An 18,269-nucleotide genomic window follows, 5' to 3' on the forward strand; every position below is an offset into this window, starting at 1 on the left:
TTGTCCTCGCTGTTCGTTCAAGTTTTCCGCCAAGTCTCCAGAGTCTGACGTCACTTACAGCATTTCCGGTCTCAGAGTATTCTGCTACCGTCAGTCTGCCAGCCAGTTGAAATGGTGAGCTTCTGATCACAGGAACATCAGAGACATCCTAATCGGTACAGCCACATTATGCCCCCATGTTCTACTATGTTCTATGACAAACTGGCACATGCTATTATCAGGGAAAGAACATCTTTAATGGCAATCCTACAAAGTTTTAATCATCCAGTAAGAAAAAAATGCATATAGACCGTCCGCCAACACAATCACTGTTCTATCTGTTTTCTTGGTTGCTGCGAATGAGACGGCACGAGCAACTAAGATAAGACACACCAGACTACTCCAGGAATGAACACGCATCAGTCACTAGTGCGACAATAAAAGATAAGAAAGAAGATTCAAATCGGCTAGCTGACCGAATAAAACGTGAACCAGAACGCCAGATGGTTATTAGCAAACAAAGATCAAGCAGCATGCCAAAATAACTGTTCTATTAGTTGGTATACAGCCTTTTTTCATGGGAAGTGATCAAAAAGAGGACACGCTTGGTAATGTAGCAGACACGAGTGATAATGCTATATTAAAACTATATTTATTGTTCGGTATGATGAAACAAAGGCTTATCTGTTTGCCAGTCTCAGCTCTCAGTAATGTGAGTACTGAGTACACAATGCCATGTTCTTAACACAAAGCCTAACAGCATGTCTTACGCAGTGTGTAATTTAATCTGGCCAGGCTTTAACTGAAATACAATTTGTGTTTGTTTGGGTCGAGTCCCCTGGGACCGCATTGTGCCAGGCCAGTCTTGCTCACAAAAGCTTGTGTGTGTGTGCTGCTGTGTGCATTTTCTGTCACTTGCATCCTGTGTCTATACTGCTGTGGAATAGGGTCAGTTCAAAAGGAGACAGGTACTCAAAGGACAATGTATATAAAAAGCGAGGCGATGTATAGCGTATGTTAGTGATGGGAAAAATAAGTGCTTCCGCAGAGAAGAAAATCCCAACACCTGACAGGTGCACTACAGCAGCCGGCCAAGGACCAGGCCTTCCCGTGGTCTGGCCTCACCCCGCAGGATTTCCAGGAAGCCCAATTTAGTCAGAAACTCCAGGCGTGTGTGGTCCGTAGGAAGCACCTCGCAGAACACTCCCTGGGAGCCTACGACAAACAGATGGAAACACAGCCGGTCACACGGGCGCACCTGACAGACGGCACTCTCCTCCCACGGAGACCCCTTATGCACAAGTGGAGAGTGGGCCATCAGATTACAGTTGCAGGTCACATGATCAACCTAGGTGTGACTAACCCTGTGAAAGTAGCTCTTCGTCAAATTTAGTGACTGGGCCTTGTGAAAATTATATAGGGCCATGGCTTGGACAGCTCAAGGCAATTATAACCTGCTTCACTAATGTGAGGAAAGACTCTGTTAGCTTACAAATTACACTTAAGCAGCCATCCAAATGTATGTAGAGAAAATATTAAGAAAACCACAACGTTATCTTTACTTTTTCCTCTTCAGCAGATACACTATATCAGTATTTCTCAAACCAGTTCTCGGGGCCAAACCAGCCGGTCCACATTTCTGCTCCCACCCAACTCTCAGGGAACTGGGAGAGAGCAAAAACATGGACCATCTGTATGTCCCCGAGGACTGGTTTGAGAAACGCTGCACTGTATACCCAAAAGTTGGACATACAGATTAGCGTCTACTGCCTTTTATAAAGTACCTAATGCTTAGATGTGTCCTGAAACAATGTCACATGAAAATAATTCATTTTAAATTCTGGTGTTGAGAAATAATAATATAGAAGAGTAATAAATTCCAAAGCAGAATTTGTAATTCCATAAAATGAGGGAATTTCTCAAGACTTTTTCAAGGCTGTTTATACGTATTAGGTCTAAAGATGTTCTCCACGAGAGCTTCAAATGAATACTATATGTGATGTAAAATCTACTATCTTAATTACCCTAGTAAGGTGAGGACACATATGGGTTATAAAGACCATGATCTCTTTGATACAGGGTTGTTGGTTGGAATCCCATAAGAAACAGTTTATATTTTAGTGGAGGACTATAAAAACAAGTTCCTTTTAATGAAAATATCTTCAGGAGAAAAATAATGTAAGACAGATCAATTAACAAGCAAATCAGGAGAACCTGCTGTGACAGGAAATACCGTATCAGAATTCTGTCGCGTGTGAAAATAAATACAATAATTACAGACGCCAAGACATCTATCCTTAGAAACCGAGCCCACAGATCTTTCTTGGTGGATGCAATGGACAATTCTGTTGGTATGTAGATATATAATTATTTGTGAATAAAAGTTCCCTAGAGATTCGAAAAGGAAAACAAAAGCCAGAATGGGAAAGTGACAGAGAGGGATCAAACTGAGTACTATCTACGTTTCTCCCTGCACAGTCATAATGGGTTTATGTGTGTACGCCAAGACAGGAAGGCACAGGAACACAGGGACCGGTTCCTCCAGTTTTTGTGCATACAATTTGGTGAGTAACAGGTGCAGAATACGGTCTATTTCTGCAAGCCGTTCACACACACACACTGGGCCCACAAACACAGAGAGAGAGACAACCGATGAAAAGGGAACGTTGATTTAGACACTGACTCCTTAGGGCTTTATTTTGTCTGTGCTGAATGTGAAAGAGCTAAAGATAACATGATGTCAATGAGGTGTCAGGAGAGAACTGACCGTTAGCCTTGAGGGCACTGAACAGGACGGTCAGCAGACTCCGGGTCACGCTGCAGTCTACCAACTCAGGTAGGGCATCCAGACACAACTGAGATGGGAAGTGGTACAGCAAGGAGTCGGGGTAATCAGACTGCTCATCCTGGTACAGCAGGAGCACCTCCTGCTGGAGGAAAGGGGAACTGCAGTTACATGGGACAGAGATGCATCATGTTTTCTGAGTGCGTGTCCTATGATTATGTGGCCCTGTTCTGTGCTGATAAGGCTGGAAACTGCGGAGAGCACAGCACAGCTGTGAGCTGAACATCGTCACTTAGTGGTGATATCATGGCATCTCTGTTTGCATCTGTGAGTACATTCAGCAGTAGTTCATAAGTACCTGGTGCCTTCCGTCCCAAATTCTTATCATTTGCTACCTTTTCCCCCCCATTAGTTCTGTTTTTATATATTTCAATAATGCTTGAGTTGATATTAATGCAGGAAAATCACGTTTATATACCGCTATAATACTGTAATATAATAGTATATCATAGCCCAGAGCACCATTTAAGAAGATATTGTAGAGTGCAAACTGCAAAGTGCCTTTAACAAAATACAGACATTGCATGTTATATCTGTACTATCTGAGCTATTATAAGCTTTCTTACGTACATCTTAATAATCATTAAAATCTATGTTCATTGGTGTGCAGTTCTGAGTTTTGACCTGCGGTGCAGCGACCCCGTGTGTACGGGAGGGGTACTTGTCCCTCATGGAAGGCAGCCATGTGGCCTGGCATCGTTTGGCGAAGGAGCGCACGTCCAGGATGCCCAGGGCACAGCCACAAACTCCCAGCTCGTCCTCCAGCACGAAGCTGTACTCTGGGCAGAGGGCCAGGAATGCCCCCAAAAACCTAGAGAGACCCACACACACTTGGCACTGTTAGGAGAATGTAGGAGGTGCACAGAAGCTGATTCTTACCCACCCCATTGCTCACTGCTACCCCACTACATCTACACATTGGCTCACAAACATGTAGCGTTCGTGTCACATTAAAAAGCGTATAGTCATCCGTCCACTTGCGTCTTGTTGAGTAACATCAGATTGTATTTACATTCTATAAGAGCCTTAATGATATTTAGTAGATGTAGTGGACATTAGCTGACATATCTTGCCATGTGCAGCATGCGGCAAGAACCAAAACAAACTGACTGTGCTGCCACAATAGTGGTTGAGTTCAATGTGTGCAACATTGTACCATATTATACAGTATGTTTGATCTCTTCCCTATAATGATTGAGATACGTTCAGACTGACTTACGTCTTCACTTCCTGGAAGAAACCCAAACGTAAGTCATTGGATACCTGTATATATATTTCAGGTTAACCTTTAGTCTGAGTAGGGCAAGGTTCCCCAATTCTGGCCCTGGAGTCCCAGAATCCAATGCAGTTTGCAGATTTCCTTGCTCAAACATCCATCCATCCATCCATCCATCAGGTCTGAACAATTTGGGGAAAATATCCAATTGCGATTTTTCAGACATATTGGAATTGCAATTTGATTTGCCATATCATTTTTTTAAAAGTACAGCATTGGTTCAATATTCAGTGTGGAATAAATAAAATAAAGTAGTAATAGTAAAAATAAAACAATTCCAGATAACAGGGATCTTGCAGCTAATGCTGCTTGGACCCCTAACAACAGGACCTTTCTATAAACAAATCAAAGTTTATTTATAAAGCACTTTTAAACAACCAATGTTGACCAAAGTGCTGTACAGAGTCACATCATTAAAAACAATTAAAAAAAACATCAAATAAGAAACATAAAATGAAGAACAACAGACTCAGAGCATTTCATGCCAACTCATCCTAAATTAAATGCCATCGAGAAAAGGTGTCTTAAGAGAACATTTAAAAGATTCCAGAGTCGAGGCAGATCTAACATGCCAAGGTAGGCTATTCCAAAGTCTAGGGGCAGCCATCCGAAAGTCTAGGGGCAGCCACCCCAAAGTCTAGGGGCAGCCACCCAAAAGTCTAGGGGCAGCCACCCCAAAGTTTCGGGGCAGCCACCCAAAAGTCTAGGGGCTGCCACCCCAAAGTCTAGGGGCAGCCACCCCAAAGTCTAGGGGCTGCCACCCCAAAGTCTAGGGGCAGCCACCCAAAAGTCTAGGGGCAGCCACCCCAAAGTTTCGGGGCAGCCACCCAAAAGTCTAGGGGCTGCCACCCCAAAGTCTAGGGGCAGCCACCCAAAAGTCTAGGGGCTGCCACCCCAAAGGCTCGGTCGCCTCTGGTCTTCAGCCTGGTCTTAGGGACTTTGAGCAGAAGCTGTTGAGACGAGCTAAGTGCTTTGGCCGAAGTATAAAAGTGTAGCAGTTCAGTGAGATATTCGGGTGCCAGCCCGTTCAGTGCTTTAAAAACAATCAACAACATTTTAAACTCAATTATAAACCTCACAGGTAGCCAGTGAAGCGAGGCCAATATTGGAGAAATATGATCGTGCTTAAGCTTACCAGAGAGGAGACGAGCTGCTGTGTTTTGCAGACAATGAATTTGTGATTGATCAATTCCAAAATATAATGAATTGCAATAATCCAACCAGGAGGTTATAAAAGCATGGATAACCTTCTCAAGAGCTTTAAGGGGGAGATAACCTTCAACCTTAGCTATAAGTCTCAATTGGTAAAAACTTGTTTTTATGACAGAGCTCATCTGATTATCAAATTTAAAAGCACTGTCAAAGGTCATGCCTACAGTAGGTTCAGATTAGCGAAGATAAGGAGAAAGAGGGCCCAAAAAAACAGAAAAACAATCAGTACACTTATGGCCAAATAGAATAATCTTACTATCACTGAGGTTTAAAAAACTACTGCTCATCCAAGATAACAAAAGATAACTGTAATTCTGTAATAGGCAGGTAATTGACTTATAGCAGCGCAACCAATATTTTTTCGCACTGTCAATGTAACATTTTCCTAGGGTTTTACATGTTTGTTGTTTGTGGGCATATCCACAGTCCCCTTGGACCACTTTTGATTGGCCAGCATGACTGGCATGCGAGGAAGCACAGCACTTCTGATTGGTGAAAATGACCGCCACACAAGGAGGACAGCATGAATCTGTAAAACTATTCTTATGACAATTTTGAGCCCTGGGTGAGACATGCTGTATAATGCATATTCTAAATCACAACCTTTGTGATTTGTTAATCGCGTTGTTTAAAATCGTGATTTCAATTTTAAATCGATAAGTCTGGTCCTACCATCCATCTTCTGTAAATTCTTGTCCTATTCAGGGTCACAGAGGTCCAGAGCCTTCAGGTGCAAGACAGGGGACAACCCAGGATGGGGCGTCAGCCCATCAGAGGGCACACTGACACACCACTCACTCACACTCACACACCACTCACTCACACTCACACACCACTCACTCACACCCACACACCACTCACTCACACTCACTCACACACCACTCACTCACACCCACACACCACTCACTCACACATGCACACCTGCGCTTCCCCCTGTTCAAACACACCTACTAAACCTGGTAATAAGTTGATTTAGATGTTTGAGCAGGGAAATCTGCAAACTTTGCTCTGGCCCTCCAGGACTGGAATTGGGGAACCCTGGTGTAGGACATGCTCATAATGAAGCTTAGCTCTGACTAAATACAGGGGGGGGTTACCGGTCTCCCATGAGGTCAGGGTGGGTTAAGGCAGCATCGGGGATTCCCAGGGTCTTCATGTGAAGCTGACGCACCATGCGGTACAGCTCCACCTGTTGGATTAACAGCAGGATTATGAGCGGGTCGGCGCCTTGGCACAGTGGCCAGCCTCCGTGTGCCTGCACATGCTCACCTTGTCTTTGAGCTGGAAGGGGCGGATGTTGTACAGCCTGGAGGTGGGGAAGAGGGGAGGAGGGTGGCTAAAAAGCTCACTGTTGGTCCCGACTGGGAGGAGCATCTACAAGACGCAAGCAGAGACCATCTACAGCATATCATCAGCCAACTGAAAGGACACAGGCAGAAAATCATTAACATGTGTACCAATGGACCCTTCATGCCACGAAACCCCATTCACACAAACAATTTACCCTCTTTTAAGCAAAGTCAGTCTGACAAGATTAATGAGTACCTGATCCTCACAGACAAGCTCCTGTTACCCAGCCTTAACTCTCAGGATGGTTTTTGGGACTAAATATTAAGGGTTTGGCAGCTGCTTCATACAAACTGTATTTGTGGAAATGGTTCAAATGTGGGTGCAGTTCCTTGGTCCCTCCCCAGCTTCCGACGTGAGACGGCACGGCACTGGAGATCTTCCTACCTGCACCTCTCCTGCCAGCCCCCCTTTGAACATCCAGGGCTCCGACTCCACCCCCAGGAGCTCTGCACCCATGGTCGTACCACACCCTGGAAGGGACCGCAGAGCATCTGTCTAATGGCTGAGGCCAAGGGAAGGGTCCCTACTGGACAATAACCAGTCAGCTGTCACTCACAGTGAAAACAGTTCCTCCAGGATCCTGCAGGACAGCCATCATTCAGCACCCGCCCATCTAAGAAGAGAAGATCTGCAGCTTTAGCTCGCTGTCATGGCCGACATTGCCATTCCTGCATGCTGCCTTGGAGACTGAGAGAATGCAAATCAGCAATGCTGCACGCATGTGATCATTCCTCCTTCCGCATGAAGCCACATACAGTTTCTTTCGTGCCAAAGGTCTCCTAGGTCTCCTAGCCTACTGTGTCTACAGCGGTTTCTCAGCAAAGTTCCTTAAAACCAACTGATCATGCAAATAGTCAACTGTACAACGTTTTCAAACACAGGAGACCTACAGAATCGGAACTGGGGTAACTGCAGTCTACTTCGGTTGAACCGCAACATCACAAAGGTATGAATACCAACAGTCATTAAGAAGCCAGGTGAAAAGCAGGAAAAGAGGATCTTCCTCTAAGCCCGCCTGGTTCCTGCTGCAGACCCTGCCCCCGAGTCTCCCAGACAACATGCTTCCCCAGGTTCCCCTCACCCAGCCAGCTAATGAAGGCCTTGGCTACCAAGGCGGTGTTGCGCAGGTCCCACACGTAGGGGTACAGGTCGTAGAGGAAGGCCCGGTTGACGCTGTTGACCACGCTGCAGTGCAGCCGCGCAATGTCTTCGCACGCCGCCTGGAACTGTTCGGCGCGCCGGCGCCACTCCTCAGCCTGGCCGGAGAGGCATAGGTGCATGAGGGAGAGAGACAGAAGTGCATGGGGGACATGGGGGGGGCTCATTCTGACATCACCATGATATGGGAACACAAGGACGCACAGGCACAGCATCAACATTTTAATGGCTGACCTTCTGCGACTGGCCCTTCTTGCCATTGGCGCTGACGCAGTGGCTGTTGGCCTTCAGCCAGGCGAGGTCCTGTAGGAGGCGCTGTGCGGGGGCGCCATGCTCGTGGGGAAGGTAGTACAGTCCCGTCAGCAGTCGAACCTCCGACTCAGTCAGGGGGGTCTTGCTACCACATGAGACCTTGCCCTGGGTCTTGACCTGAATGCCATTCCTGGAGGGGGGGCGCTCTTTGGCCTTTCCTCCCCCTTCTTGGCTTTCTTCTTTTGAGTCTTTGCCTTCCTGTCGGTCTTCCTCGGCACTGGGAGATTTGGTTTTTCGATCAGCAATCAGATCCCCCTCCTCGCTACACAAGGCCACGCCGGTGTCCTGCCCCCCGCGATCCGGTGTCGTACCCAGGGTGGGCTTCGTGGAAGCTTCTGAAGGGGAGCCTTGCCCTTGAGTAGCATCCAACAAGGATTTCAGTTGGCTCCCCCTAGTGGCGGGATGATTGTCAGCGCTCCCTGCGGTTTTTGACTTTGATTTGGCCACTGATGGCTTCAGCTCCACTGGCCTGTCCTGACGACCTTCGCAAAGATATCGCAGGAAGAAGTGAATTTAAGGCATCTATTAACCACTTTTCTGCAGTTACTAACCACTAAACAATCCATAATTGTGACACTCCATCCATTTTCTAATAATGTACCCTGCAGTGGGATATGCAGCCTATCCCAGCCAACACAGAGTGAAGATCTACGTCAACGATGCAACTGAGCCACTGTGTCAACTGGCATCTAGCATCTAAATCAACATCCAAATGCATGATGATCTACTTGAGTAAATGCAAAGACGTCTCAGGTTAAAACACAGATGATCAGGGCCGTGCAGAGACGTTTAAAGGGGCGGGTGCTCAAAGTTAAAAAAGATAGAACAGGCTGAATAACAACAACTCACATTCATGACGAATCTAATATGGAATTATGTGGATATCCATATTAGATCGTTTTTAGTGAAATAAAAGCCCTCCAGAAAAGAAGGGAAAAGTCCTGTAACTTACTTTAAAACAAAACATGTTCCCTAAAATGGTGGACTGAGCTACAGACCCCCTTGTAACACCCTAACCCAGTTAGCTAGCAGTTAATGACCACCACTACTTGTGCAGTTCATAAAAGGACAGGTAATGTTTGTCGCGCTGTTGCACAAACAGCACGCTCATTTATTTCAATTCATTTGTTGTTATAGACTATAGTGTGCGCTGTACACCCTATTTACTGTTTTGTTGCAGTCTGCACCTTCCAATTAATTTGCCTGCTTCTCCTCCAGCTCCGCACCACCCAGCCTGCAGAAAATGCGCGTGCACTTTGCGAGCTCGTACCCGGCTCGTAACGAGCGCGCTCTGCCCTCAAGGGCGAGCATTGGTTAATGGCAGTCATGTGACTGATGCAAGCCAGATCCTTTTATTTAGCAAAATTGAGATTAATAGTTACATTTTATTGTTGAGGGGCAAAGACAGGGCTCCATACGCAGATACACATTAAAAAAAAAAACAACAACAACAAAAAAAACCCAAGAAAAGGGCACTTGAGGCATCCTGGAGGAAAGGGGCGGGTGCTCAAGCACCCTCCGCCCCCCCCCCCCCCCTCTGCACGTGCCTGCAGATGATGATATGCAAACCTTTTCCAAATTCTGGTGAAAATGCCCCGTTCTGCCCCACGCCCTCCGCCCATCGCCTCCCCATACCTGGGTGTAATGTTTGGTTCAGCTCCACCATCCAGTCCTTCAGAGCAGCTGAGAGCGCCTCCTCTGGGCAGTACTGTCCCTCAGCATCTGCAAGTGTCCGGGGCTCGATCACAGAGGACAGCACTGAAGCCATCGTAGGCTTATACACAGCGACAAAGTCGCGACCCCCCACCCGCAAAGAATGACTCTCAGTTACCAAACAAGCTAATTCACACATTAAACATGCATAATCAGCCATGAAGGCATGTGAAGGTGTAGTCATGCGTGTATGTTCTGCACCCTGTGTGCGGCCCCGTCCCCCACCCTACCCTCACCCTTCTGGTGCCCTGCCCGGTGCCACGCCCCCAGGGTGTGCAGAGGGATGTAGTCGGCCTCAAACTCGCAGTTTGGATTGAGCAGCAATCCCCTCAGGTGCTTCCGTAGCCCAGGGGCTCGGCCCTTGAAGGGGCCCAGGAAGACCCGCCTTGAGTCGTAGTCGTTGGCGTGGAGGTTGTCCCAAACCAGAGGGGGGCGCTGTAGCACCATTTGCACTTCCTCCAGGGAGTCTGCGCTGAGCTCACGGGATATCACCTTGCTTCCTGCATGACAAACACCGACAACAGGTCACCGGGAAGCACCTCGACCGGGAAACACCTTGACCGCTTGACTCTGGGATTGGAAGCTGGCGAACGTTATGCTCTGATAGCGACATGGAGCTCATGCACTACAGACACCAGCAGGGGGCTAAATATACACTCTCTGTCTGTTTACTTTGAGCTCCAACCAAAAGGGAAACTTGCCTAGATAATGAAAGACTAAATAAAAGTTGTAATAGTAATAATAACAATAATAATAATAATAGTGCCTTTCACAAACCCTAGGTAGCTTTACAAGATAAAAAAAGTTTTTTTTCCATTGATTGTATGCAGCTACATTTCATCTGAATAAGTCATTTTGGCTAAATATACACTGGAATTACATCTTCGAAATAAATCCTGTCTTGGACGTGTGATCAGAAAGCCCAGGCTAACGTAAGTTGTGTAGCGTGTGGCTACGCTGCTGACTGGATGTCGCTTCAGCTTTCCTGCCAGACAGTCCAGAAAGGTCACGCTGTAGACTGTCAGTGATCAATGACTTATTATTACTCATTAGAGCTGAATCCGTATGACACTGACAAGCAGCGACAGGCACCATGATCCCCATTACTTGGTTTATAGTGACCAAACTAAGGCCCTGAATGAGTCTCCTGGCCCTGAGCCCCGCCCATCCTCAGAAGTGGGCCGGCAGGAGGGCGCCGGACCCGATCCGATCTGCGGCTCACCAGTCCAGATGACGGATATCCCAGGCAGTAGGTCCTCCCCCACTGTCAGCAGGTAGGGGGATTTGGCCACGTTTGGTGAGCAGAGAGAGCCACAGTATTCTGGAAATCACACATCAAAAACCTTTATCTCACAGTATCAGTGAGTTTGCATAATGGCACAAACTGTTTAACGTTGGCCAATCATTCTGAGTAATAGTTTACAATTAACTAAACATATTACTATGTGCCACAAACAATTTAAGCACAAGTATCCCATCCAGGCAGCTCCTGCCCTCTGCTTCCTGGAACAGCCTCCTGAGACCTTGTACTGAATAACATAGGTGGGAAGTTCCGGTCCAGAAAGCAAAAGTCCAGACCAAAGGTTTTGTTTCAACCAGACAGCTGGGCATAAAGAGTCACAGTCAAAGTGGACTCAACTGGCTGGTTGAAACGAAACCTTGGTCTGAATTTATACTTTCTGGACCTGAACTTTCCACCTCTGCTGAATAAGGAGATACAGAAAAGGGTGAACTGTCCTACTGAAATTAATTTGCAAGTTCTTCACATCTCTCTCTCTCTCCATCTTTCTCTCAGGATGCCAGCGTGTCGCTTAATGGTTGAGATTTAGGCTTCCTTTAATTGTTGGGCCTGCTGTCTTGTGCTTTGCCCCCTGTCCTGCCTATCATGCCTCATTCCTGGTTGGTTGATGCTCTCCTGCACCTTAAACACTGTTCTTCACCTTTTAGCACCAAGAGTTCATAGAAAATGGAGAGTCAGATAAGGGAAAGGTGGGGGAGTGTCTTTTTAAATGTGCTAAAGGAAGGTTGTTTTAAAAACTGATTGAAAGACCAGGAATTGGATGACAGGTCCAGTAACATGCAGTCAGACTAAATAGCATCTATAAATTGTCCGTAGTGTTTGTGTGTCCTGTCCAGGGTGGTCCTGCTGTATGGGATAAATTCCAGAGCCCCCAGTACAGAATAAGATCAAAAGGGAAATCAATATTTATGTGCCACTATGAAATGTGTTGTTACTATGTGATGAGTTCATAAATTAACAAAACATATAGACTAAAGAAGGTGACATCAAAAGGTTAGAAAAAAAGGATGCAGAATCTGATCAATGTAAATGTGACATGGGTTATTTTTTATAGGCGGGAGGCTGCCTGCCTCACCAAGCATGCATCTCCATGGAGACCCTCACCTGTGGGACAAAAAAGGAAGACAGATGGTTCCCCTAGGAAACGGAAGATCTCATTGGTCACGGTAACCTGGGCATGGGCGAATGAGGAAAAGGTCTCACTGTCCGCCTGGCACAGGGAATGGTCGATATCGTCGAAGAGAATGGCGAAGGCCTGGCATCCCAAGTCTGCCACCTAGTGAAGATCAGAGAGAACAGGCTGGGAGGGACGTAACTAAAGTCTCAACACAAAGCCATGAAGAAAAGACAAAGTGTGTCTGGGCAGCAGGCCGTCACAGGTTCAGCGTTTGTGGGTGGGGCTAACGCTACCTGCTTGAGTTTTCGCTTCAGCAGGCCGATATCACAGGAACTTGAGAAGACGATATCCTGCCCAGGCGAAAGGGCATAAACGAATCGCAGGCCGCGCGACTCTGACTCTGACACCAGAGTCTTCAACTGAGCTGCAAAAAACAAGGGGCAGAATGGAATAAGGCGTGTCAAGTATGGCGAGTGATGGAGGAAAGTAGCGGGAGCTACAGGAGAAACGGCCGGTAGGTCAGCTACACGGGGTCTTCATCCCATACCTTCCTCCTCCTGAGAGTACACCTCCCTCCAGAGCAGCCGGTGTTTCAGGTCGTCTTTGGGGCCATAAAGGTAGGTGTTCAAGCCCCACTTCTCCATCCTATCAAGGGAGTCCAAGGTCACATGGTCAGCCACAGAAATTACGGGCCACTGTGAAGTCATTCCCTAACCTCACTTAGGCCAGGCGTAGAGAACCCTGATCCTGGAGGGCCGGGACTCAGCAGGTTTTCCAGCCTACCGAGTAACTCATCAGGTAGGATAGAAAACTTGCTGGAATCCAGCACTTCAAGATCAGGGCTGTCCACACCTGACCTACATACCAGATATTTCATCTAATCAGATGTAAAAACAATTGTACAACAAATCGAGCTAAACTGTCTGTCCATAGCTATCAAGTCTCCCGTTTTGGCCGGGAAACTACCGTATTTTACCCCTCTTTCCCGCCGTCCTTCCGTATTAGTATTTTCCCGTAAATCTCCCGTATTATAATATCATTTAAAAAAATTCCTCTGCCTCTCCAAACTGAACTGTCAGTAGCCTCGCGAGAACTGCCACCTGCAGTAGTCTGCAGGTCATTTACAACATTATCCAGGTCATAAATGCGGAGGTTAAAATGGCAATGCTGTGTGCCAAAAACAACGTTACTTTCACCTTCTGTGACGACTTCAACAAAGATACAAAGTCTGCAACAAATCTGTATAATAAGTCATTAGTGAATGCCAGAGAGCCACATGAGTGAACATGAGGAATTACAAGAAAATGAGTAATGAAAATAAAATGTAAATGACAAGTGGTTATTTTAGATTTCTTGTACACCTGTTTTAAAATGTAAGGGATACTGGAGCTTGGTTGGGGTGGTGGGATGGCTCGCGGTGGGTGCCGGAAAATTTCCCTTATTTTCAAATCCAAAACTTGACAGGTATGTGTCTGTCTCATTATTTATTTAAATATATCTTTTTAATGGTAATTTTATATATAAATAGTCATTCATCTTTGTTGTAATTATAATGATAATTATGTGTCTTACTGTGAAGTGACAGTGAGGAAAAACTGCCTAAATATCAGGCGGGTTTGAGAGCCGCTCTGACTGCAGAGACACGTGGGAGAGGGAGATCAATCGCTGACATGGCAGGACTTCCTGCGATTGATGAGCGCCGGCTGTGGGCCGGATCGATGGCGCTGTGGCGGGGACGTGTGGGTGGAGCACCTGGTGCGGGGCTTGTTTTTCATGCAGGGAATGTACCTAGACTGCATTGTTGCACATCACACCGACCAAAAGGCACTGACCCAGAACAGATGGTGCTGAGGAACCAGGATGGGGTGTTCAAACACCTCCTGTGCTAATTCCTGTCCTTAGCAAATAGATTTGTCCAAAGGATAAACAATTAACGACTTTGTGCCGAATTATACGGCCGTATGCAGAATACAGCAGGTCGCTTAAAGGCCAATAGCCATCGCATCAAATCACAGCCACAAGACGGTGTGTGGGAACGATGTGGAAGAACCTCGCCGGATCACTGACGAGGGCAGCCAAAATCTTACTGCTGTAGCAACAAGAAGTCACAAAGTGTTTCGGAGATTGATGGGAACTCTGCAAAGCTCAGCAAAAATATTCGGTCGTAAACGTTTCCCAGAAAAATGACAAATAGCAACGTTAAACATAGCAGCCTCAGCAAAGTATTTGAGGGATCGCTGCAAATTCTGCCGACTTCCCCTTGACTACTAAAACAAATACATGAAACACATGCTTATGTACAGATTAGCTACAGAAGAACATGACTGTGAGTGTGACGCGTGGAATGGGCTGCAATAGCACACTCAGTATTACATATCGGGCACATGTTTATGGTGGTCTTAATAAAACATGAGACATTATCCAGGAAAGACCACCCTCAGCACACTGTGTAACCTCTGCATTAGAAGATGGCCCGGGGCCCGGCCCTAGAGGCCCCTGGGCTGGAAAGAATGGTTCCAATTTTGTGGTCGCAGGCTTCAGCTTGGGTAAGTCTGTGTATTACAGACCCAACTGCCTGGCCCATCTCAGTGCTTCCTACTCTGTGAGCTTCTGCTCACTGCCCCCCCTCCCCCCCCCGGACCCCTGCCTCACTGTTTCTGGAGGTGGCAACAGTTTGCTCTCATCTCTCTTCCTGCACAGATGGCAGCAGAGTCATGGGGTCACACACCCACTCACACGCCTCTCACCTGCGCCCCCCCCCAGCCCCCCCGGCCCCTTTGTACCTGAGATCGGGACGCAAAAACACAACATGCAAAGCAAACATCGTATGAACAATACCTTAAAACACGCAGTTATGAACAGAAGTAAAAATGTGTCAGCTTGCCTTTCTCCTATAAGATGGCAAAGTACAATAGTTTTTATTAATCTCCAGTATAAATCCAAGTGTGGTTTTTGTTCCACGGGTCATTGAAGCCATGAGTGGTGCCCAGTGCTGAAGAGGGCCATCCTAACCTTATCCTAACCTTATCCTAACCTTATCCTAACCGCACGCTGCAGGTGTGTGGGCCTGAGGCCGGACCCTCTTCTGTCGCTCTCTGAGAACTGAAACACCAGTGTGCTGGATGGCCACGCCCATTTGGTGTCCCTCTAAACGTGCCGGACTCTACAGGGGGCCCCGCACCGGGCCCTCGCACCGCGCCCCTGCACCGCGCCGGCTCGCAGCCCCCATGTCTCAGGTGCCTGCTTTGCTCAGCTATGCTTGGGCGCTTTATTTATACATGTGCCAGTCACTTTCACACAGAGCTGGATATTTTAAGCTCCTGCTTTCATTATCTTGGTACTTCCAGTTTCCACTGTCATTCACTTAGAATTTTAGTTTAGTTCTTGCCTTATACAATAAGTCTTCTCCTCCGCTGCATTCCTACGCCAACATTTAGCGCAGTAATGAGGTCTTGGGAGAATGCCTTGGCTTACAGCAGGCCGCACATTGATCATTTAAGAGCTGGCCGACTCTGGCAGCTCTGCCAGTTCCTCCTCCCCTGTACATTCCCCGTTTTTACCCTGGCACTCCACTCTCTACTCCCCGAACAATCTGGAAATGACAGGAGGCATCAGATTCAGAGGATCCCCTCTGGGGGTGGTATGTTTCATTTTAGAAGATATGTGATACGGATAAAGCAAAAAAAAAATACATTAACCACCCCTCCCAAGGTGGCTCTGAAACCCTGGGTGCGTGGCGACACCCGGTGGCAGGTTCAGGTATTGCAGAAACAATCAGACCTATCAGGATGTTTTTTGTTTTTTTTTGCTTTTTTTAAAACAGAATAATAAACAATGCAGAGTTGAGACTATTTGCAAGGTACAGCTGCTGCTGTTTCCTTACATTAAATATGACTGCAAATACAGGAACATAAATCTGATATAAATATTTAAGGTTGACGGTCCTCTGTGGAAGAGCCTTTCTGTACTGGTTGTTATGGAAACAGGCTGTCGTACTCTGCTGATTGAACGGTACGGGTGATTATGGCACAATTCTGCAACACGACTTCTAGCTACGGTGGGAAAAAATTATCTGCGGACTTTCCTGCTGCTCTGTGCATCTCAGTAATTTGTTCAGTAAATCTGTGCTATTCAGTGAAGGTGAGCTGTGACCCAGCAGGCAATCCCAGGGATCTCAGCTGCCTTCTCCAAAGAGCCATGCATCTTACCACTCCTCGATGTTCCAGAACGTAAATAAACCCACTCGGGCACAAAGCAACAACCCATGACAAGACCTGTTCGAACCAAAGCCGTATCCGGTGCATTGTGGATAAACTCACCACTGAAAAAGCACCTTCCTCTGCTCCATGGACCAGGGCCGGCCATAAAAGCCTGGGGAACCGGGAAACACCACCAGTTAATTGCAAAAGGCTAAATACACTCCAGATTTTTTATAAACACATTCACAAATGCTTTGGGTACAGAGTCCATCGTTAGCTAGTGAGATGCAAGTCTGATGCTGAGAAGCAGACTGGTATTTCCCTGGGTGAAATCACGTGGCGTCGGGTGACAGCGCACCTATGGGCTCGCTCCAGTTAAAAGTGAAGTATGGGCCAAATGCTGCCAGCAGACAGGTGGCGAGAGTGTGGGGGGGGGGGTTACAGTCTCAGTCAGCTCTGTGGGGGTCAGCACAAGACAATCGAGTGGGCTGGAGCACTGTGACTCTTACATGGGGTCCAGAATGGGGAAATACCAGACAATCTGGTATCCTACAACCTGAATTATATCACTAAAACACCTACTGCCATAAATGTGTAAAGACTGTATGTACAACTCTAAAGTACTGTAAGGTCTCTCTTCAGTAAAAGAGAGTAATGTACTGCTCTTATAGCTGTTTGTACGGCCTGTGTATAAGGATGCTTCTGCAAGCTTCCGGATCTTGTTCTGAGGTCGAAATGATTCCCCCCGGGGGCAGGTGAGTATGGTAAACGAGACTAGACAGGCTGTTCTCCAAATATTATATTTAGAAAGGAACGATTAAGCCATCTACAATGTTAAAACGGATGCTAAACTGCCGCCTCTTTAAAGGTTAACTTTTATTTCTTAATATATCAACATTTAGTAAAAGTGTCAAAGCAAACAATTAAAATAAATGTCAGTTTTGCGCTAAAATCGTGGTTTTCCCCTCAGCTTTAATGTTAATTTTCCTTAGTAGCTCTGACCAGACATTCGATTCCCGAGGGGATGATGAATTCCGACATGACGCCTTGATTTCTGTCCCGTGTTTCTGTATTTTGACTTATTTCGCTTCCCGTACTGCAGCCAAAACTTCACTCACTAGCCAGACTGCTGGAGGTAAGGTGTGTAAGAAGAAATCCGCAAGTAACTTGATATATTAATGCATTTTCACGGGAACTTTACGAATGAATATGCAAGAATATTACTAGTAGTGATAAGCCATTTTGATGCATGATCACATAAAATAACTTTTTAATCACATTTATTAGTTTATTTTGTATTAATTTGAAGTAGTAACAACGTCGATAAATGAACATTTTTAAGATTGCAACCATAAATACGTACGTTAGCTAATAAACGGAACATTCAGATACCTGACAGGGCGCCCTCCACATCTCTGATTCTTATTTAATCCCTGGATGAAAATGTATGCAACCATCTACTGTCTGTTTATTCAGTGCACAAACCAAAAATAAGCAGTATATTGCATGATGCATTTGATAATAAAGCATAATATCACCCCACCTTCCACAACCCCACAAAGGAACTCGCGTTTCTCCTCCATGGCCGATGCTATTGCTTCTCCAGTCCGACTCGATCTGGTTGAACAGGCAACACACGCTGGTGGCCGTCTGCTCTTCAAACGCTGGATACGGGGACCATGCTTCACACGCACCTGAACGCCGACGCACGGACCATCCTCATGCCGCAAGGCGCAGTCGGAGGACAGTCGCCTCCCTTCAGCTTTCTTTACTTTACGGCTGAATTTTTTATTTTTATTTTTGCGGGC

The 18,269-nt window shown here is 46.5% G+C and overlaps 1 protein-coding gene across 1 annotated transcript; it reads right to left on the bottom strand.

Annotated features, from left to right (window-relative positions):
- Window positions 1-214: 214 nt before the first annotated feature.
- Window positions 215-18,130, bottom strand: LOC111857372 (protein O-GlcNAcase). The gene is made up of 17 exons (XM_023838146.2): window positions 18,005-18,130; window positions 16,582-16,633; window positions 12,810-12,907; window positions 12,556-12,686; window positions 12,250-12,421; window positions 11,068-11,166; window positions 10,082-10,345; window positions 9,768-9,854; window positions 8,055-8,614; window positions 7,744-7,918; window positions 7,219-7,275; window positions 7,047-7,132; window positions 6,582-6,686; window positions 6,410-6,501; window positions 3,449-3,635; window positions 2,747-2,906; window positions 215-1,194 (listed from the first exon to the last, which is right to left on the bottom strand). The coding sequence occupies exons 1-17, from the start codon at window positions 18,042-18,044 to the stop codon at window positions 1,058-1,060; spliced, it is 2,502 nt and encodes an 833-aa protein (XP_023693914.1). The 5' UTR covers window positions 18,045-18,130; the 3' UTR covers window positions 215-1,057.
- Window positions 18,131-18,269: the final 139 nt, after the last annotated feature.

The sequence above is a fragment of the Paramormyrops kingsleyae genome, chromosome 12, assembly GCF_048594095.1.
Source record: "Paramormyrops kingsleyae isolate MSU_618 chromosome 12, PKINGS_0.4, whole genome shotgun sequence".
NCBI classification, from domain to species: domain Eukaryota; kingdom Metazoa; phylum Chordata; class Actinopteri; order Osteoglossiformes; family Mormyridae; genus Paramormyrops; species Paramormyrops kingsleyae.

Excerpts from the sequence above, each read along its gene's own strand:
- LOC111857372 (XM_023838146.2), bottom strand. The coding sequence starts at position 18,044 with ATGGAGGAGAAACGCGAGTTCCTTTGTGGGGTTGTGGAAG. Across the intron at positions 12,687-12,809 it reads GTACTCTCAGGAGGAGGAAG|CTCAGTTGAAGACTCTGGTG; the intron begins GTATGGGATGAA and ends TGTTTTTTGCAG. Across the intron at positions 11,167-12,249 it reads CTTCCTTTTTTGTCCCACAG|AATACTGTGGCTCTCTCTGC; the intron begins GTGAGGGTCTCC and ends TGTGATTTCCAG.